The 22853-nt window shown below is 33.5% G+C and overlaps 2 protein-coding genes across 2 annotated transcripts; one reads left to right on the top strand and one right to left on the bottom strand.

Annotated features, from left to right (window-relative positions):
- Positions 1–665: 665 nt before the first annotated feature.
- LOC132182423 (SNF1-related protein kinase regulatory subunit beta-2-like) lies at positions 666–6335 on the bottom strand. The gene is made up of 5 exons (XM_059595661.1): positions 6115–6335; positions 5390–5577; positions 2521–2669; positions 2262–2424; positions 666–1332 (listed from the first exon to the last, which is right to left on the bottom strand). Exons 2-5 carry the CDS (start codon positions 5573–5575, stop codon positions 961–963), a joined length of 870 nt encoding a protein of 289 aa, XP_059451644.1. The 5' UTR covers positions 5576–5577; positions 6115–6335; the 3' UTR covers positions 666–960.
- Positions 6336–19575: 13240 nt separating this feature from the next.
- On the top strand, positions 19576–20163 carry LOC132180602 (uncharacterized). The gene has a single exon (XM_059593488.1). The coding sequence runs from the start codon at positions 19576–19578 to the stop codon at positions 20161–20163; it is 588 nt and encodes a 195-aa protein (XP_059449471.1).
- Positions 20164–22853: the final 2690 nt, after the last annotated feature.

Genomic DNA, 22853 nt, shown 5'->3' with positions numbered 1-22853 from the left:
CTTCTTTACCAAGTAATGCTACTCTTCACAATAGAAAAGCCACTTAAAACACGTAACCTCACCCAGTGTAAAATAAACGTGATAAATGAGTGTGAAGAGTAGTATTACTCTTCTTTATATACACATTTTTTTATTCAACCATTTAGTTTTGATCAAGTCATTTGAATGAAAGAGCATGCACAAAAGGGAGGAAACAACACAGGGATATAAGAGAGTTCAATCAATTTGCGATTCCTTTCAATTCATCCCACTCTGTACATTGCAGAATCTAAAATGATAACTAATTTATTTTTTGGGAAGTGAAGTTATCATCAGATAATCTGGGGATGCAAATAAACATCTTTTGCTTTTTTTTTCTTTTTTGGGTCATACTCAGAAGCATTGATTCTAAATACTTCTAAGATTGTGGAAGTTACAAACTTGGTTATTTTTTAGCAGAATCTCAACTACAATGCAGCAGGCCTTGGACCATGAAGATTTAGTTAAACAAAGATATAACATGGGTCAGAACTCACCCCCAGAAAAAAGATAAAAAGGAAAAGGCAATAACATGCTGCTGCATATTCCTACTCCAGTTGCTTTTAATCAAGTCAACAGTATCGCACATCAAACCAAATCATGCTTTTTATCAATCAGATTTAAAGGAATAGAATACACTTGCATTATTGTCGGCTCACTAGTAAAACCTTTGCAAATTCGATTATATCCAAATAAATGTGAATTCTCTACAAGGGTACAGAAGCTTAGAAATGAGAAAGAAGTAAAAGGAAAATAATTATGCTCAAAATGAATAGCAATTGCACTAGTGAATTATGTTGCAACAGATCCTACTCTACCCTGGGCTAGCTCTTTTCCCCACCTACTAAATCGATGAGAATAGTAATTTCCTACACAAAGTCATAGATGCCAAATAAAAGCTAACTTCAATATCTAAAAAAGAAAAAAGAAAAGAGGATGTGTTTATTTGGTTTCGGGCAAAGGCTTAAATAATATTGCCGTAACATATTTATTGCCAAACCTCTGTGTTGAGGTGATGGCCACATACTGATCACCATCCGTTTGTTGAGTGTACAGATGATTCAACTGTGAAAACTCAGGCCTTGAGAGAGAATGGTGAATATCAGCTGAGGATGATGGCTTATCCAAAAATGCTTCTACTAGTTGTGGTGGTAGTTGTGGTGGTTGCAACTCACGAAACTTCCCTTCTTTGGTTCTATAATAAAAATCTTCATCAGTGAAAAATCTATTGTCATAGCTTGATGGTGGGGAAGGAGGACATTCAAACTCAGACAAATGTGCAGGACCATTTGAAGGCGCTTTTAGGACTTCCTCCTGCGAACACGAATACATCCAGCAGGGTGAAACCAAATTATGTAAATAAATGATTTTGCATGCTACTGTAGCAAGATAAGAATCCTACTTTGAAAAGGTATTCAAGTAAATGAAAACATGAAGAATTTAGAGAACTTAAGAAATCCAACGCTTACTCAGAATTGGAGGAAACAAATGTAAACTATGTCCAATTACTTCTGAATTATAGCTAACCACAAAAATGAAAAGATATCAATGATATATGGCAACCAATAGTGCTTAAAATTTGACATGATAAGAATGGAAATTATCAAGATGAAGGCTTTTATCCCCCCCCCCCCGTCCTTTTTTCCTTAAAGAATGAAGGTTTCTATGCCCCTTTTGGTCACCATATAGCAATGGATCCTTTTTTTTCGTTTGCTCTTTACCTATTCAATAACCAATAGTGCTTTAAGAGGGAGTTTAAATGAGGCTAAGAGATAAGCAAATTTCCTGATTTATTATAAATGTCATAAGAGAATCATGTAATAAGGTAGGGAACCAAAAGAAATGATACTTTGCTTAGAGTGTGCAAAGGCAGTATGAAGCATCAACACTCCAATATGATGTAGCATTATAGATAAGATGTAGATTTTTTTGCCAGCAGTACTTTCGGAACAAGGGACATGCTATCAAGACGAACAATCTATTGTATCCTTAGCAACTGTATGCACCATATAAAAGGCAATATGAGCCGACAATTTACATATCTATTTTCATTATTAAAAATATTTGGAGAGATATTCAGGATTAAATTGAATAGCAATCAAGGCGATAAGTTAATAAAAGTAAACGATTAAACCGTACAAGTAATATAACTAGAGAGAGAATGCTACCACAAGCAATATTACTGATGATAAGAAATATTGTAACAATTTATAAATGAGTAAAAAACAGAAACCATAAGTTACCTGCAAGTTCAAAATATTATAGCGATTTCCATAGTCATCACAGATCAATTGCAAGTCTGAAGCACATACCAACACTCCATCAACAATGAAGCGGTAGTAATGGATTCCTACTGGAAGCACCTTTGTAACAGTAAAATTTTCGCCTGTACGCTGCAAGGGCTCACTGATTGAAACAGAAGAAAGTTCAGAATACCAAAGTATAGAGTCAAAGAACAAAAATAAATCAAGTTCAAGTTTGGAAAAAGAAAAGCTATGATACATTGTCTGCCAGTTGTCCCACGATCCCAATACAGCTACTGAATTGCCAGCACAGTTCCATGTTATCTCAGCAGAAATCCATCTACCATAGAACTTATCTTTATTATCCATTATACTTTGAGGCAGTGTGTGAATGGAACTCACTAGCACCTGGAAGTTGAAAGCAAATGGGTTTAAATTCATTTGGAGTCACAGGAACCTAAAAGTACAATTTAAAATATGAGTATAAATCCATACAAACGTGTCTGTGCATGTTTGTGTGTGTAGAAGCCAAATTCCATAAGAAATTGAACAGCCTTATTGGTCTTCATGCTTATTAGCTTAACCATGACTCGAGATTTTCCGAGTGTCCCAAGTGTAAGGGTGTGTATATGGATGCACCAAATTGAGTAAAGATAGAAAGTAGCTGTAACTATGAGACTGAATCTTTTAAACGTATAACTACAACTGGATTTCTAGAGTGCCCTCAAGTGTGTTTCTGCATGCGTATATAGACTAAAATTGTATTGAAGAGTTCTATGAGAGTGCATTTTCACATGTATAGCTATAACTCCAATCTTGCTAGGTATCCCCTTTTAGGCTTTTTTTTTTTTTTTTTTTTTAAAAAACACTGAGTAATACAGATATGGGAGATATAAAAGGGGAAGAAGACTTGAGAGATTATAAGACGAGGCCATATCAGTCTAGAGCCATAAGCTGCTGCCTTTTCTGTATGGTGCACCTTTCTTGCTATCCAAGGTTTTAAGCGGTAAAAGATATGATGAATGTCAGCTATGATTGTATGTAACCCCCATTCCATGGGTAGGGATGAGTTTTGGATAGCCTAGATGATAACTAACGAATATTCTTTGAGAATAATATTTTGGAGTCCTGAGTGCAAGCTTTAATTGAGGTAGCCATTAGTATTGTTTTTTTTATAAGTAATTAGCCCGAAGGGAGGGGGAAGGGGAGATTTGAAGCCATTAGTAATGTTTTTACTTCACCAACATTAAGTTTTCTAGGGAGCTTCTAAGGGTCGAAGCATATAGAATGCGTCCAAGATGGTCCTGCCAGATTACAGCTAAAGTGGCATCTTTTAAAGCTGCATCAAAATTGATTTTGAGAAAGCTATCAAGCGATGGAGGTCTATGTCGAATGGTCTGGGAGAGGCACCAATAAATGCAAACCCATCATTTTCTTCAGAAAAAAAATGCTAGATCTCACATAACCAATTCCATTACCACTATCCTTGGTTTGAAGAGAACTCCTTGGTCTACCAGATTTCTTTGCCTTCGCCTTTTTCTTGGCCATTCTATTTCCCAAATGTAAAAGATATCATGGAAAAGATCCAAAAGAAAATTAGTGGGAGCAGGGGCGGGCCTAGGTTGGGTCTTTGGAAACCCCAAACTTTTTTTAAAACACTTACAAAAATATTACTTTTGAAACTCTGGCTTTGTCAAATAGTTAGTTTTTGAACCCCCCCATATGACAAATTTCTACTCTTATACTCTCATGTCAGATTATTTTATGACTTATGACTTAGTATGAAATTAAATTTAAGACTTTTCTATTTTTATTTTCCCCCCATATGACAAATTTCTACTCTTATACTCTCATGTCAGATTATTTTATGACTTATGACTTAGTATGAAATTAAATTTAAGACTTCTCTATTTTTATTTTACATAAACATGTGTGCACACACACATGGAGAGACTATATGCATTTATGTGCTTATTTATTTATGTAAGGTTGGACGCCCCGCGCGGCCCCTTCACACACACATGCAAAAATTATGGTTCCAACCCTGAGTGGGCGGAAGACTAAAGTTCTCTAGAACTACTCTCATCAAAACCATGGCGACTACCCTTCCCTCATTCGTATGTCAACTTTTCTTCTTTCCAAAGCCCTCTGCAACACTTTGAATTCCTTGACTCATACTTCTAGTGGGGCTTTAAAGAGAACATGTGTCGAAACTTTGTCCCCAAAGCTTAATGTTAAATCACCACTTATTCCAAAAAAATTAAGTTGATAAGAAATTGTTGATTTAATTATTTAATTAATATTCTAACATTCTCAATCGCATGTGACCTAAAACTCTTATTTAATAAGTGATACTCATCACATAAAACTCTTAACTCTTACTCAATATATTGGTACTATTGAAATGAGAGGTGAAAGATGGAGACAATGCTTGAATTCAAGATTTTTACAATAGTACCAATATATGATATGATTCCATATTTTATATTCTAACACTTAAGACTCCATCTCCATCTCTAAGAAAGTGGGAGGCCTTGGCCTTACAAGGATGTACGATACAAACAGGGCTCTAGTTACCAAACCAGGAAGGAGGATCCTTTAAAATGACAATAGCTTCTACCTTCAATCTTTGAGAGGTAAAAGACTTTAAAGGTAAAAACTTGCTCCAAACTCAAGATACTTATCAAAAAATAAAGTATCTTGAGATTGGAGAAATATCCTAAAAACTAGAGATCCTAGATAAGATTAGAACCAATCTTTAATCAAAATACAACTCATTGCATCCATAACATTGGTCTCCCACAAAATATTGCTGAGGATGATTGGATCCCAAACAAAAAAGTCAATACACTGTTGAATCTGCTCCTTGGACCCTACCTTTTTCTGTTACAAGACTTTTATCTAGCAATTAACGCGTATCAAAGGAAGCATACGCCTAGAGAAACAAAATCAAATTTCAGACTAGCCCAAAGCTATTACAAACAAGTTTCAGTACTTCAAAATAAACAGCTGCGATTGATATAAAGAAATGGATGAACATACGCCTAATTAAAGAAACTCTTCACCATAATTTTTCAAAAATACTATTCATGTTTAAATATTTCTGAAAATTAAAATAGAAAATTGACCTCTGGATTAGAGGGCGACTGGTAGGCCCTGGGGTTGTGAGAGGGAGAGTAAACCACGAGCCCTGGGACATGATAGTTAAGGAGTGTCCCACCCTGTCCAAACTCCATATAATGTTCACACTTTTCTTCAGGCTTCTTAACTCCAGAAGGGCCACCTTGACCTTTTCTGTCACCAGCGTTTCCCATTACTGAAAACACAACAATCCCAGTTATAATCTTGGCAATTTTTGTAAAAAGCATATGAATTGGGATTCGAAACAATTTATCAAAGAACAAAACAAATCATAAGTATAAAAATGATAAGAAATAATACAAATCATAAAAATCAATTCTTTCATAAACGAATAAACTATATAAACAAAAGCTCATTAAAGGAGAGGGAAAAAAAAAAAACTATTCCATCAACAGAAAAAGTAAAAGCAAAAAACTATTAAAGAACCTTTGTTTTTAAAAAGAGAAAGCAAAGAGCAAAGAAAACCATGCCCATTAATTGGAACAGATGAACAGAACAAGCCCAGGAACAAAAATCAATCAAATTCCAAAGCAAGAAAATGAATAATATAAAGCCACGTACAGGTTGTGAGAAACCAGAAGAAGCCCAGAAACCCAGAAAAAAAAAATAATAATAAAAAGAAAAAAGAAAAACAGAATGTGTGAAACAGAACAAAAACATGAACAAGAAGGCAATACATAAGTGAATAAACTATTGGGTTTAGGTGACATACCCGTCTCTGCAAAAGAATCTCAGGAACACAAGAAAGCAAAGCGAAGATTGATCGAAAAGAAGGTAACATTGCTCTTGGAGATTGTCTGAGTTTGTGACAAAAACACTCCCTCAGTGACTGACTGAGTCTCTTCTCTCTACCTCTCCAAGTCACTGAATTGTGTGAACAGTAGATTTTCTCTCCGACGAATTCGGAGATTCTTTTTGTGGTGGACTTGGGTTTCTATAAGGAATGCTACCTGGCCGGCATCATTGCTCGGTTGCTCTACAGTTGTTGATTCTGCATAATCATGCGTGGACGAATACCAGCCTGCCACTTCATTATATCAATGTACTATTTTAGCCCTGTCGACAAATTACAATATTTACCCCAAAAATGTCCCTCCTACCAATCATTAGGTTCCAATGTTTTAATTCCGCTCTATGACAAAAATATCTTGAAAATACTTTTTTTTTTTTTTTTTTAAAAAAAAAAAACATTTAGAAATTAGAATAAAACAAAAGTGATGCATGCCTTTTTTGTTTTCTCTTATTTTGTCCATTTTTTCTTCAAGATTTTGTCTTTTTTCTTCAAGTTTTTTTTTTTTTTATTCTTTTAAGTGGCAAAAAGGAATATTGCAACCATAATATCAGCAAAGGGGGAAGTAAAACTAATACAAAAACTTTTAGGGGTAAAAATAAAATTTTTAAAGAAAAACTTTTTAGGGGTAAAAATAAAAATTTTAAAGAGTTTATGCCATTAAAACTTATATAATTTTTAAGGTTTTTTGTGAAAATTTTTTTGAGGATACTTTTGTCCCTTATTGTAGGGATGACCATTTGTGTTAGCGTGTCAGATTTGAGTCATGTCAAAGTATATGTATAAGATTATATAAGTCAATTCTAATCCAATTTATTTAGTCAAACATGTCAAACCTCCTAACCCTAACTTTCTAATTTTGTACTGGGTTCGTGTCGAATTTTCGAGTCATGTCAAAAATTACCAACAATTATATAATGTCGAGTCATAAGTATATGATTATATAGGTCAATCTTAACTCAACTCATTTACTTAAATGAGTCAGACCCTTCAATCCTAACTCTATAATTTCATATTGAGTTCGTATATCGTGTCAAAAATTGTCAGTTCTACTTGATTGCAATCTCAATAGTAAAGTAGGTTAAAAAAAAAATTGTGAGACATTGCAATGAATATGATAGACGAATGGAAATAAATGAAATTTTCCCATTATAATTGATGAGTACTGTGAGGTGGCATGACATTAGTGGGTACAAGTTACCTTGGCGTATGGGAATGTTAATAACATTCATAATTATATATGGAAATACATCTAAGTCCTTGATTGTGTTGGAAAGGTAATTACACCCAGATTTCATAATCCATCATTAGTTGTGGAAACAGTAGAATTTGGAAAGTAGTGTTATATGCCTCAGGATAAGGACTTCTCCACAAATGGAGACAAGTCATTTTGCACTTAAAATTTGATGATATTGCATTAATTTGCATCTAATACTTGCATTTAAGATATAATCAATTATGTGTAATCCAAAGGGATACGACTATTGTGTACGAGTAGAAGATCTATGTCTTTTTTGTGTTTGTTCAAAATTAATGTGGCTCTTAAAATTATCATTGGATTTGTGATATATTATTATTGAATTTTTGTCAAATAATAATTTTAAGAGCTACATCAATTCTGGAAGGATACGAGGATGATAAGGGTTTTAATTTCCTTTTAGTATTACTTATAGTGTAGATAATCACAAGCTTTAAAATTGATTTGAGTAATGTTAAATATTATATTTTTATTTTACAAATATTTCAGTACGTTGATGTAGCAATACCAACCAACACTTGAATCTTTCATTTTTTTATAAAAAAAAAAAAATAAAAAAAAAATAAAAAATAAAAATTCATAAGGTTAGTTGATATTATCTTGTTAGCATTGTTGGATACTCGTGAGACAAACATGTAGTTCCTAGTATTATTTAATCAACTTTATTTTATAGAAATATAAGTTGTATTTGCATACTTGCAAGTTTTAGAATAGATTTATGAAAATAATGTACCCATTTGGTTTAATGGTTTCAAAATCTACGTATAATTTGAAAACATAACAATTTAAAACGTTGGTAATATTAAAAACATGGATAAGAGTTTGGTCTTATCTATAAAAGAGTGTTGTTTTGATAATGAAAACACAATTCAATTTTTAAAAATGCACTCCCTTCTTAGTGCACACAAATGTAAATTTTTTACGTTTTCAATTTGTTATTTCTCTCAAATAGAATATGTTTTTTAAAATAATTTTATTTAAAAATATGCGTTTAAGCTATAAAATTGTGGGATTAAACACAACATCTACAACTACAAGTCGTGTATGCATGATGCATGCATGGGTCATGTGTAGTTAAGTGACACATAACCAATTAGTGACGTGTGTACAAACCTATTACTGTAAACACGTCACTAAATGCATGTTTTTTTTTTTTGTAGTGATCGCACGAAAGGTCATGGTGTGATCATGTTTGTGCTTCATATACTGCTTGTATAAAAATTTGTCATTCGTAATATTATACAGTATAATAAATAATGTTTAACCAATAAAAGAATATCTTAATTTCAGTATTGGTGGTGAAAAGTTTTCCTGAGTTATGTGTTACTTTTAGTATTAGTTTTTTATATTTGTGCTTCTGAATTTTCATTTAATAATATTTTGATATTAGAATATATTTCTTTCAAACCTAAACTGGAGGAATAGTTTATTACCATTGAATATATATATGTCCATATTGCGTAACTAGACATTTATTGAAATTAATGTTAAAGAAAAGCATACATTAAGGTGTCACCCTTTCTCTTGTACATGTTTTGAGTTTTTTAAATCATAATCTTTTTGCACTTTATTCTTGCATGGTGCAGCATGCGCAGATTTTGAAGCCCCGAACCACACTAAATCATCTATATGAAAAACAAATCAGATCCCACACAATATGGTTGTTTATTGGATGTGTAACGAACATCCTCATGTAAGAGACTGCTCGAGTACTATATGTTCGAACAAAGTAAGGCATGAATATCTTCTCACATGAGATTACCTATCGTACATGCAATGGACAGCCTCATTTCACCCGACCGCAATGATATGGAAACTATATTTTCAATCTAATGCCTTGAACTCTCAAGCCTCCACTAATTAATGCCATTTAGAGCACAATCAGGAGCACCAACTTTCATTATCAGGTGAAAATTAGCTTTGATAAAATTAATGGTCCAGGGAAAATGCTTGTGGGTTTTCCAAATTCTTTGCTCTCTTTTGTAATACTCTTGGCTAATCTTATTGTCTGGTTTTGTGCCAATTGCCCAGAGTTTTCAACATTAAATCAAAAGCACAAAAAAAAAAAAAAAAAATCCTCTCAAACACTTGAGTACTAGATCTAGTAGTTTTTTACATGACTTGAGAACTCGATACGAACTCAACACGAGATTAGGATTGAGAAGTCTGACCCGTTTAATTAAATTGGTCAGGCTAGAGTTAACTATATAGTCTTTTACCTATATCTTGGCATGACTTGAACCCGATATGTGAGAAAGGACTAACAATTTTTGACACTACCCACTAACCCGATACAAACCCAACAAGAAATTATGGAGTTAAGATTGAGAGATCTAACCGTTTAATTAAATGAGTTGAGTTATTGTTGACTATATAGTCTTATGTTTATGCCTCAATACGACCTAAATCTGACATACGAATTTGAACATGAATTGCCACACCTACCACCTAGAGGAAGCAATGTAATTCTAGCCTCATTTATTAGCAAAAAAAAAAAAAATGATTCAAAACTTATGGTACGTAAGAAATAAAAAACAACATGTGATAAGATCGATTTTGTAAAGTAGCTATCTGTTGCTTTTTACTAGCTTCTTTCGTCAATGCAGTTCCTATATAAGGGGCCTTAAAGCTATCTCCCCATGTGACATGTTTTTAATTTTTGAAAGAGAATATGTGCTAAATATATACTACTTAAGCATGCAGCTTTGATTACTCCCAAGGTAAGAATAAGTGTGTGTGCTTGCAAGCAAAGGAGAGAAACAAATGTGGTACCACCAAAGCAAAGTATGGGGGGAAGTGGGCATCTCCTTTTGTTCATCCAATCATCTATAAACAACCTCAAAGTAATTATGCAGGTGATGGCAAACCTAGGCTTGCAATTTCATCGTTTGGAGTCAATAATTTGGCCTTTGAAAATCGGCAATTAATAATTAAAGGTTAGCAATTTTTGATACGATCTATAAATCTAGCACAATTAGTGAGTTTTGGCTAAAAAGTCTTAACGTATATAATTTTATATTCATACTTCGATACAATCCGAACATGACACACAGGTAGAGATGTGATGGCCGATGACAGCACATCAATCTTTTATATATATAAAAGAGAAGGGAATAGAAGGAGAGAGACAGAGAATGAGAATTTAGATCTTATATTGAAGTGATTATGGTAAAATAAAAGCATCACATGGGTGGAGATGTGACGGCGGAAGAGAATCTAGTTGGGTCAGCTTCATACATAGGTCCATCTCCGACGACAACACATCAATCCGGACAATTGTTGCGTCACAAAATTGTTCTTCATTTCTTTTCCTTTCGACAAGTGGCGCAACATAAATATCAAAACTCACAATCGTTGGTTGACATACGGAACATTAATAATTGTTGGAAACCTCTCCATTTGTAATTAATTAGTGCAGAAAGTGAATATCTTTTTATCCTAATGGTTAATGGGTTATATAATTAATTAACCAAATTAATATTCAACGATGCAATGATTAAATCTTTAATAATCGGTATCAGAGCAGTCCGTTCTAAGACGTTTAGATCTTTGATTAGGCTCTAAACATAATGATACTGAATAATTGGATAATTAATCATATAAAGGTTGTTGCCTTAATGATCAAGCATGGAAAGAAAGAACAGAAAAAAGGTTATTATTTTGCAAATTGAGCAGCTGGACCAGTTAAGGAATCACTTGGATTGGGACAGAATAGCAAATAGTTATATGCATGATGAGGAAGCAAGTTGTGTATATATGTTAGTGGCTATTGAAAAGCCAGGGCTTTAGGTTACTTTATGAAATTAGGTGATGAGTTGGGCCAATAATGCATGATATAAGTTAACTTTCATGCACTGCCAACTCATTACTTTATTATTCGAGGTGCCAAATATTGAGGCTCTATATACATGCTAGCAACTCCAAATTAGGATCACTTAACTTTTAGTTTCCACTATATATAATGATTAACACTAGATGTCAAATGGTGTGTCCAAGAATAACTCTAAGAAAATGGGCATCTTCGTTTGAAAGTTAGCTCATTTTTTATGAGTTTTATGGATCGACTGAACCTGGCCAAGTGCATATGGACGGACGCACAAGCAAATTCGGACCATTGTCACCTAGAGTACTCTTAACGCTCCTTTATTCTTGAGAGCTAAGGAACATTCACGTAACGGAGTGTGGGACACTAAAAAAGAAAAGGAAAGTGACTCATTCACGAGGTACGACCCACCATTTTAGGCAAACACTTTTTCTTTGAGAATTCTTTAAGCTCATTAATTTCTTTCTTCCTTCTTTCCCCAATACTAATAACTTAAGCAATATCGAAATGACTCGGTCGGAATTTGACGGGACACTTCGTACTTGACTTTCCTTCCCTCTTTGCATGTTCTCTGAATTCAAGATGTGCGACCAACTGATTCTTGATCAAATGTTGTTTCTCACGACAACACAAGCAGATCGATAAAACTACATTGCACCAGAAATCAGTACGTTTTGGCCTCAGTGGTTCTTCGGTTGCTGTCTTAAGCAGGGTGCACCTACTTCTTGCAAGAAGAATTTGCACGAAGCTGTTGATCAAGGTCATCTTTTAATTCATGGATGCTCATCAATTCGTATTAGTATTGGTTTTTCACTTCGCTGTCCCCAAAAGTAGCCTTCATAAGTATTCATAATTATTCATCATCTGTCAAATAAACATAAAGACGTGGGAAAGCTATTCATGGTAGACCAAAAAGTTATATAGAAGTACTAGAGAGAAAAGCTTTTCCCTTGTCCCACCGATGGAGCCAGAAACTATTATAAGCAAAGGCGGGCTAAAAACATTTGTTGCTAGCTAGGGACTAGTAGGCTGAAATTATTATTATTATTATTATTATTATTATTATTTACCTTAATGTATTTTTTCTTAGGAATTGGGGGGTGGAGGCATGGCCTATACCAGTCCCCTTCCTCCTCCGTCCCTACCTCCACCTCTTTGTGAACGACATCCCGCTCTCTTAGTAGAGTTCCTTTTTCCCTTTTTTCCTTTGCCGCTCCCTAGCAAGAAGCATAGTGTCCTTTCCTTCCCTCCTCTTCCCTTCCTTTCCTTTTTTTTTTTTTTTTTTTTTTTTCCTCTTTTCATCCCCACTTTTTTGTACTTTATTGTTTCTCGTCTTAATGAAATTATATCTTGCTTAGAAACAATATGTATATATATTGTAAGGTTATGTCTCTTTTCGTGCTAGTTTGGAATACTTAGAACTAGAGCTAGGGGATTTCAATCCAATATTTGGAGCCCATCTAACCTAGAACTAGATTTAAAAAAAAAAAAAAAGGAACCAAGGGATTTGATCAAAGAAAGAGAGAGAACTAGAGCTAGGGGATTTCAATCCAATATTTTGGGGGAAAATGATCTTCTCCATTTTAAATTCCCTCAATTTCCTTTATGCATTTTGAAAAGTAGTGTTGTCCAAAAGTTTTAATGATAGTAGTGCACTAAATGCACTATATATCCTTCAAAATGCACTACATGGAGGAAATGAAAGAGATTTGAAATGGAGATCGATGATCCTTTTCTATATTTGGGACCCATCTAACTTGAACTAGATATATATTTTGAATTTATATTTTGAGTTATAAATTAATGATGTATTTTAATTTATATTTTGAGTTTTGGGGTAGTAGGCTTAATTCTTTTTTTTTTTTTTGACATGTTTACACAGGGAAGGGGCCCCTTCCCTTGTGTGGACATGTCAAAAAAATTTATATTTTGAGTAAAAGATCGAATTAATGCATTTATAGTCTTTGTGGTTTGGAGTTTTGACAAATAGCTAATTGCTAGTTTACTTAATTTAAAAAAGTAATTAATCACTCATTGCAAAAAATAATAAATTAATCTATGACACATGACATATGGGGCAAAAGGCTTAAAATTTTGCGATTTCAACTTAACATAATTTTGATTAATAAAGTAATTTCCATACCCTTAATTAACCCTAATCAACTGAGTCAACCCTTGCTAATTTTCTTTCATTGGGATCATGAACCTTTTCATGCAAAACATGCACCATCTAGCTATGATTTTAAAAAAAAGTAGCTTGATGTAGTGTAGGTGTGGTGGATTGCAAAACCAAACAACACAAGATTAACAACCTTCCTAAATCCAATAACAAAATCAAATAATTGAAGCAAAATAGAACAAAACTCAACCTTTGAGCATTTCTAATTGAAAACGAATGAAAATACAACATAAATTGTGGCCAAAGAAGTCCTAGTTATTAGGCTTAAATACAGAATAGTCATAACCGTACTAAAAATTGAAAAAAGAAAAAGAAAAAAAGATTATCGCGATATCGTTTGAATGAGATTAAATCTCGTTCAAACGAGACTTGCTATAATTTGTTCAACTAAGACATCATCCAAACGCCTTGGATTTTTGTACAATGCAACATTCATTTGAACAATACATGTGATGCCTTGATCGAACAGGAATCGACAGATTCTTCTGCTGATTGGATCATAAAATATGTTTCTTTTGTAGAAAAGAGTTGTTTCTTTTGGCCATTAAAAAAGAAGAACTTCATAATGGCTCATTTAATTATGATGCTCTTCATGAAAATGATTTGAGATATTATGCCTAAAGCCCTTAGTTGTTAAATGCTGTGAAAATGTTTATATATATATATATATATTTTTTTTTAAAAAAGGGGGTTGCATGATCATAGCTTTTGGGTTAGGTTAGAAACTTCAATTCTATGGCAAAAAACCTCATATTAAATGGTTCTCTTGAATGTTAAAGCATTTTTAATCATGATTAAAAATGATTAATTAACATTCAAGAGAACCATTTAATACCCCTTTAGGTGGTGTACGTTAAAAGTATTCCATGAAACTAAGTAATTTCTCACAAATTTCATCAAAAACAAGGTTTAAATGAACTTGAAGAGTTGAGTGTACGTAGTATACTAGTTTAGGCTCATTGAGTGAGATACGGTTCTTAAATGGTTAACCTAATTAGGAAGAGGTCCAAATGGACCATTTCTGACCCAAGTCCTCATGAACATATTTTTGAAATTTTTGAAAGAAAAACTAAATCATTTTAAGTGAAATTACAAGACTACACTTATGATAAGTTACTTTAAATGTTTAATTATGCCGCAACTTATTTTATGATAAAGTAACCCTTTCAAATATTACTTTAAATGTTATCATTTACTCCTATTCATGTCTATGGTAGCAAGTATTTTATTTTTTTATTTTTTATTTTTCCATTAAATGCTTCAATGCTTCAATAAGAACTCTTATATGCTTGAATACTTTGCTTTTCTTTTCCCCCCTTAATTTTCCTATATATATGAAGTTGCACAAAAGAAATAATTTATTGCCCATTACATAATTACATTTTTCTTGAAGACTTTATAGTAATTAAAGTCTTAGCTCTAGATTATTCTAGAAGGCGATGCTCTAGAGATTGTCAAATCCCTAAGGATGGAAGGGAGCTACTGGAGTTGCTATGGTCACGTAATCAATTAGCGAAAACTCTGCTCCAAAAGTTACAGTCTTGAGAGGTTTATATCATGTTAAAAGAGAAGGCAATGAAGCTGCCCATGCACATAAGCCAAGAAGGCTTTAGCATGCGGAGATATCCAATTTGGTGAAGAGCATATTCCCGATTGCATTAGTCATGTTAACGTTGTATGAGTTGTAAATGTTTTTTGAGTAATGAAAATAGGGAATCCCAATTAAAAAAGAAAAAGAAAAAGAAAAAGTCTTAGCTCTAGATTCAAAGTCATACTATATATATTTTATCCATAGTCCTACAATTACAATGAAACATTCATCAAAACTTAGATCGATATGGTCCCCTCCAATTCTCATCAATCGATATGTGGACATTCCTTAAGTTACACTCCCCAACAACGGTTGGATTTCTTGATCTCAATGCATGCTTCTTTCAAGAAAAAATTTCTCTAAGTCAGAGCTCGAAAACATCTTTAATTAAATAAATTGTGGAATAATGTTAAGTTTGTCTGTCTTGTAGTCAAAATATAGAGAAAAATACGATCCCTTTTGTGTTTATATGGGACTGCTTTATCTGCAACTAGCACCTGCAATTGGCCGACATGTGGCATTATCTTCGTTTCATTGCCTTAGCTATATTTACTTGTTTCCTAGGAGGATTTTCATTACCAAACTATATATATTTGTATTTATATTAATTAATCTCCTAATTAAGATAGAGGATATAGCACTGCATACTAAAATTAAGTATATATATATATATATACACACCAGTAATTTCAATTGGATATGGATTGATTATGTATAGCAAATTAATAAAAACCACGATGACCAACTGATCCGGTTGTTGCAAAGGGGATGGCGTCGACGGCTTTGAGAGCTCCGGTAGAGATCTGGGGCTGCAAAAGGTGGATTTAGAAGATGATTTGTGCAGGCATTGAAAAAGGAAATAATGAATTGTTCTGAATAATTTTCAGGTTTGGCATGAGATTCATGTTAGAAGGGAGGCGAACGGAGCTTCTCATAAAGCTAGCTAAGTAAGCGTTTACTCTCTTGGACGAATAAGTTTATATGAAGAAGCTCCTTTTTTAATTCTTAATTAATATTCAGTTTTCTTCTTACAAGATAAACAATAAAGCTAGTTGACTTAATTAATTCCTTTTGGTTCTTATTTCGAATCCCAATTATCACAAAATTAATTATATAGTTTGGAAGGATGAAACAATTAGTGCTTACGCACTCCCCAAATTGAGTGATATTATTGCTTTCTATTAATTAAGTTTAAGCTTGAAAATGTAATGTAATAACATTACTGGACTGGAGCAGATAAAAAGGAATAAAGAAAAGTATTGATGGTAATCTAGATTCTTGTATAGGATTTTGATTTTAATTCAGATTATTCTATTAAATAGTATCATCTATCTAGAGCAGGTTGGTGTACATGTAGTTATATTTAATTTTATTTTTTAGGGTTGTATAGAATATCTTTATATCTCTACAATCGAATACTAGCTCTAATTATAGTATTATACCACTAGCATACAAATGTTGAACTCATCCATCATTAACAAAAGAGTGTCATTTTAAAAAACTTTAAAAATAATTTTCATTTTTACGTCACATCAAAATATTTTTATTAAACAAAAACTCCCAAAAATAAAAGTGAATATAAGCAGGCGATTATTAACCACCTAATAATCACTAATTACATATATAACCGCTTTTATAGGTTGTTGAAAAAAGCTGCCGACTGCCTACCTTTATTATATATATAAAAAATAATAATATTACAAAACGATTTTGTATTGGCGTTTTATATCATTTATAATATGCCCTAAAAGGAGGCATAAGATAGACCTAAAACATCAAAAAAAGTCCATATATAATGGCCATACCTACGTACAAAGCAGTTATGCAGTGCGATTTTTGGTTTTAATAACCGCTAATCGGAGGTTATTCTAAAACTGTAAACCTTCTAAGGCAATGTAGTTGCGGTTACTAAAATTTGATATCCGTATAAGACGGTTGAAGTTAAAGACCCTAACCACTAACTGTTATCACTTGTACATCCCTACCTGAAAGTACACATTTTGTTAATGCGAAATTCCCATTATCTCTCTTTAGATGTATATTTGCCTCATTCACCCTAAAAAAAAAAAAAAAAAAAAAAAAAAAGGGAGAAACCCTAGTGACTGTTTCATGAAATAAAAAATTAAAAAACTGGTCTTCATTGAGTTACATCTTTCTTGTTGGCCCTATCACCAAGAAGAAAAATGTATGTGATGATAAATGAAGAGCAACTTGAGCTAAAATATATATATATAGAAATCCTTCAGTCCTCAACATCATTTCAAGCTGTGGTGGAAGAGTGGCCCATGTGCTAGACGCTTTGGGAGGCCGTTGTAGACACGCATCAAGAAAATGAGAAATCCAGGCATTGGATTTGAGCCGACCTCTGGCACTGCGTTTCACCAGCAATGGTGGAAAGTGGGGGCAACCTCTTTTTGGTAGGTATAAAAAACAACACACAGATGGCCCTTGTGTTAATTAAAGCATACTTGAAGCCATCATTAGTGGCGCAATCCTGAAAGCAAAAAGCATTGCTTATAGCTAAAACTTTTAACCCTATATCTACATGCCCTAATGTCAAGATCTACATACACACACATATATAATTTTATATATTTATTGTTATCATTCAACCATTTCATCTAGAACTCATATTATTTATTTAACTGATGTTAATTACATCTGCATTGACTGACAACGTACAGAGCACTACTACAAAAAGAGGGCCAAAAGACAAAAACCATGAGCAATATATAGCTGTTTAATTAATTTTTCCTATTCTTTTGTTATTCAGGGTAATTATGATTATGAAAAAGTTTATTTGGGTGTATGACCATTGAGTAATTATAAAAACCAAGTCAAACACAGACATTTGTTTTGGTTTTTATCAGGTGAAGTGGTTTATTTGAATATTCTGCTTTATGTTTGTCACCGAGTTTTTAAATGATAAAATATGTAGCTCTTCTTTTGTTTCTTCTCTCTATGGTCACATCTTTTGAACTTAATAATAATCAAGCTTGTCTCTACATTTTTGTAATTATATTCTTAGATTTTAAAAGATTCAAAATTCTCGTGTTTTAAACTTTAAATGTATGAATACAAAAGTGCAGAAGTATCATGGGCTAAGTGAAATCTTCCCTAATACGAATGAAAAATTAATATAAAACAAGAGGTGGGATACAATTACAACTTAATTCTTACTTCAAAGGATTTGGTCTATGAGATAAGTAACAGACTTATTGGTTTTCTATAAGATCATGAATATATACCAATTTCTGTCCATTGCATATGAAGTTTTGATGTAATTGCAGCAAAGTTTCTAAATTTTACTAAAAGGTCCTCCTTCTGATCCTGGGCTCCAGTCTTCCCTTGAATTTGCTGCAAAAGAGCTGATATTCTTTTAGGTCCCCATTGGCAGGCCATCTGAGGTATATATTAATGATGGTTTGAATCTAATGGCACAGAAATGCTTGGAACAATTTGGTTTCTGCACAAAGTTGGTCTTTTTGGGTTAATCAGATGAGGGTTTTGAGTAAAAGAAAGTTTTTTGTTGGTGGAAAATAAGTAAACGATGAGTCTTTGGGTGATGTACCTTATTGAAGCTTCTGGTATGGTTGTGAGAAAATAATATAATTTTTCCTTTTACTCTTCTGTTCGTGGTCTTTTTTATTTTCTTTTGTCGACTCTTGTTTCTGCATTGAAATTGGAGGGGAAGTGCCATGTGGTGAGCTCACATATGTGCACATGGCTTCTCAAATTTCCATGCTCTGAGACTAATAAACAGTAGTGGGAAACCACAGGTTTTGGGTTTTTCAAGAGAATCAGCTGCAGAGGAAAACCGCCTGATTGGTTTTAAGAAGCAAAACCCCAGTTTTTTAGGAGCAATGGAGCTTGGGAAACTGTGAGTCTGTGATAAGAGAAACAACTATGTAATTTACTAGTTTTAAAAGAAAGAAAAGGAAAAAAAAAAACAAATTTCTTATCTTTTCCCTTTTGTGCAAGCCGGTGCAGGCACAGCTGTTAATCAAATCTCTAGGCACAGCAGCTTGGGCTGGTACAGATTTCTTCCTTATTCATTCCTTTTTCATCTGCCTATTAATACAATCTGCAGATTCTGCATGTTCGAGTCCCATAAAAATCTTTCCTTTTTAGCTATTTGTCTTTTCTAAATATAGACAATCAAGAAAAGCAGTGGAGCTTTAAATTGTGATTTCCCTTTGTATTATCTGCAAAAACACCTTATCCTCCTAGCTGTATTTGCTTTCTCAATCTATAGAAGATCCATCAATCTAATTTTATGATATCTTCATGACGTGTTCTGTTCTGTTCTTTCATCTGTCCTTGATCTATATTTAGCGTAATCCTTTTTCTAAGTAAAAGGTTGATCTTTTCCACCCATTTTGTCTTCCATTGATCTCAGCTACTGTTCTTGAAGTTCGATAAAAGGGAAAGTGATTGCTTTTTTCGTGCATAATTACTTTTCTCGGGATAACTGATTAGTAGGCTAGGCTTTTTTCTAATTCATGAACTTGGAAAGCAGAGTTAAAGACCAAATGGTTTGCTTTAGAAGAAACCCACTTCCATGGTTTGCTGTTCTTGCTCCATTGCTGATTTCTGCTGGTTTTTTGGGATTTGGGTTCTCCTCCGTGCTCCTTACATCTACAGTATTGATCATCTTGTCTACTGTTTACTTTACATTCTCAAAAAGCAGAGGAAGCTCATCGCAAATGGAAGATGTTGTGTCAGAACCTGATCAGCCTGAAAGTGAATCTATGTCAGAAAAGAAGGAAGACCAAGAAGTTCAATATTTTGTCACATCACCTGATTCGCTATCAGAGAGTGAAGGCATCTATCGCTTATCAACAAGTGAGGAATCGGATGGTTCAATTTCTGACGAGGAAAGCCTCATTGAAATTGCTCTTCCAAGTGGGCAATATGTTGGTCATACAGAAGAGCAGCCTAAGGTAATTAGTAAGCAGCAGAAAGTGGCTGCAGATTTCTCGCCTGAATCCTTTTTCCAGCCACATTGTCTGATGGAGCTTTTCTCTGATATAAATGAGATGAACGAGGAAGACAACTTGATTGAGATTGACATCTCCATGGGCTCCATCAAGTGTTCAAGGTTTGAGATCGAAGCTTGAGTTAGTGTTTAATTTGAAGTCATGATAAATAACTTTTACTGTTGAAGTTTTTGATCCGCCATGGATTTTGTTGAATTTAGGATGTCATGCATACTTTTATCTTTCTTTTACTTTGTTATGTTGTTGTGCATTGTGAAAGCTTCTGCTCCCAAACTTTGGATACCCATTAAGGCACTAAGTGTATTATGGTCCTTTGTTTTCTCTTAATGTACATTAAAGTATTAAAAGTTTGAAGGCCATTGCCAATTGATGGAATTCCACTTCCATTTCTTTTTCTACTGATATATCCTCATCTTTTTGTTCATGTTTTTGAACTATTCTGTGGGGTTCAGAAGACAACTCAACGCTGATCTTAAATCATTCTAATTGACTTACTCTGTTCAGATACATTTAAAGCACAATCAATTGCCAACAAGTTTAATTATGTAAGGTCAATTCTTTACGATGGAAAGCTGTTAACATCTTACTTTTGCTTTAATTTGCTTTCAAAAAGCTCTTGGAAATGTTGCATTTAGCACCTGCCTGCAAGTAGCTGATCTTTCTCCACTGAAATGTGCTATTTTCTCCAGTATTCTTCTTTTTATCTGTAAAATTAATGTTCTTGCTGCATATCATGGCCTTATGAATTTCCTTGGTCAGATATTGAGATCAGTCATCCATTATTCCTTGCAGCTAGTTTTACTATTTGCAAGTGTTACCTTCTGCATATCTTTGAAATGTAGCATTTAGCACCTGCAAGTATCAATCTTTCTCCATTCGTGCTTTGCTCAAGTATTCTTTTCAAGTAATGTTACTATTCATACCAATTTTACATTGATTGATGTAGCGTGTTTTAAGTGACAATGAAATGGGAAGCCACTTAAAACATGTCACGCTATCCGTTATGTAATAAATAAGTGTGAACAGTAGTGTTATTCATTCTTCTTCTTATTTATAAGATTATTCTTGCTGCATATCATTGTTTTCTCAATATTTCGGCCAGATTGAGATGAGTCACCCATGATTCCTTTCAATTTTACCTTAACTATTTCTATTTCCAAGTCTTTCTTAGGTGCTTCGAAATCATTGTTAGCCTTATTTGCTCATTAGGGGACAACGTAGCTGCATACTCATCATGACACATTTTGATTGAAATACCAATTTAATCTATATGATTGAACTTCACCTTCCACATACAGAACTTGGTGTACCAGAAACAAGACACAAAACTCACAAGTAGCTCTCATTCATATTCTGGGAAGACTTTGAGGAATGATATCCGTCGGTGTATTATTTTCCTTGATCTTTATCAGTGTTAAAATGTTAGTTAAATGAGTAAATTTATCATTTATTATCGACTTAAACTTTTGAAATAATTAATGAGTTAACTATGAAAGGGCAGCGGTGGTAATGAGTCATGATCATTTGTTTGATCCAATCTGTTATTATTTAGCTAAATCCATTAATCAGCATTCTTCAAAACTACCCAAACTTTCACAATATTTTTATTATTGAAAGCTATTATATCTTGGAAAAAGTACACATACTTCCTTTAAACTACAATTTCAGTATCAATGTCCTCCCTAAATTACGAAGAAAAAAAATGTCAATATCCCTCTAATGACAAAAATACCCTTAATAAAAAAATTCTAAAAAGTAAAAAGAAAAAGAAAAGGCAATCAACATAAGAAGAAGAAGAAGAAAAAAAAAAAAAAATACCAGGGGTGGCTAAACTACCCCTAACACTTGGAGGTGGTGGCCAATCTACCCTTAAACTAATAGGGGTTAAGCCAACCCCAAGCATTTTTATGGAAGTGGCTTTGCCACCCCTCTGGCTTCTTTTTTTTTTTTCTTCTTCATTTTTTTTCCCAGCTTTTGGTTTTTGGTTTTTTGCTTTAAAGTGCTTAAGGAATTGTAAGAGGAAGAAAAGTATCCCAATCTTTATGTAAAAATAGGATCCTCTCAATTCCAAGTGAAATGAAAATGAGTCATTTTATGATTAAAATTTTATTTAGCATGCATGTTCAAACCCGTTTATTTAGCTCGAATTTGAGCGGGTTAACGGGTTTGGAAAGCATTTTGCCAGTCTAATTCACGCCTCCTCAATCTCAGAGTTACACCTTGTATTAGGTCTCAATACGATCCTGTTTTAGCTCCACTCTTCTTATCTAGTGAAAGTTTGACTAATTTCAACAATTTTGATATGATACATAGCAACTTTCGTACGACTTCCACCAAGTTCAATATAGGCCTATGAACAAGATAAAGATTTCTTATAACTGTTCATTCAAATTGCATCAGAGAGGGTTGACATGTTTTTAACTATTTCCTATCCGTTTAAACTTTTGAGACAAGTGATAGTATAACATAGTATCGGAACAAAAAATCTCAAATTCATGTAGGACTGCCTAAACCGCCCAATTATAAGAGCTCCTCATTCCTATGAACACCGGGTCTGGTTAGTTGTTCCTAACTTTGAACCAATTCACCATAACTTTTGGATCATAGTCCATAAATGGAATTTTTTATATTTAGGGCAATGCATGTGAGGTGAAAGTCTCTGTGGCTTGCGGGCAACGAATTTCTGCCGGTATGAAGCTAGATTTCAATAGATCCTACAAGATTTGTGGACACCTACTTCAGTCGATGAACCCATACTGCTCCTCAGGCCTGCTTAGTGCCCATATCGCTCCCCATACCAAGTATAAATT

Source organism: Corylus avellana, chromosome ca5 (assembly GCF_901000735.1).
Source record: "Corylus avellana chromosome ca5, CavTom2PMs-1.0".
Taxonomy (NCBI): domain Eukaryota; kingdom Viridiplantae; phylum Streptophyta; class Magnoliopsida; order Fagales; family Betulaceae; genus Corylus; species Corylus avellana.
Note: the sequence above shows the minus strand (reverse complement) of the source record. Positions and strands in the feature narration are given on the sequence as shown.

What these genes read in the sequence shown, in the direction of transcription:
- LOC132182423 (XM_059595661.1), bottom strand. Translation starts at nt 5,575, where the DNA reads ATGGGAAACGCTGGTGACAGAAAAGGTCAAGGTGGCCCTTCTGGAGTT. An exon ending in AGTCGCCCTCTAATCCAGAG is followed by an intron (nt 2,670 to 5,389) that starts GTCAATTTTCTA and finishes TTCAACTTCCAG; the next exon opens with GTGCTAGTGAGTTCCATTCA. An exon ending in TGGGACAACTGGCAGACAAT is followed by an intron (nt 2,425 to 2,520) that starts GTATCATAGCTT and finishes TGTTTCAATCAG; the next exon opens with TGAGCCCTTGCAGCGTACAG.
- LOC132180602 (XM_059593488.1), top strand. Translation starts at nt 19,576, where the DNA reads ATGGTTTGCTTTAGAAGAAACCCACTTCCATGGTTTGCTGTTCTTGCT.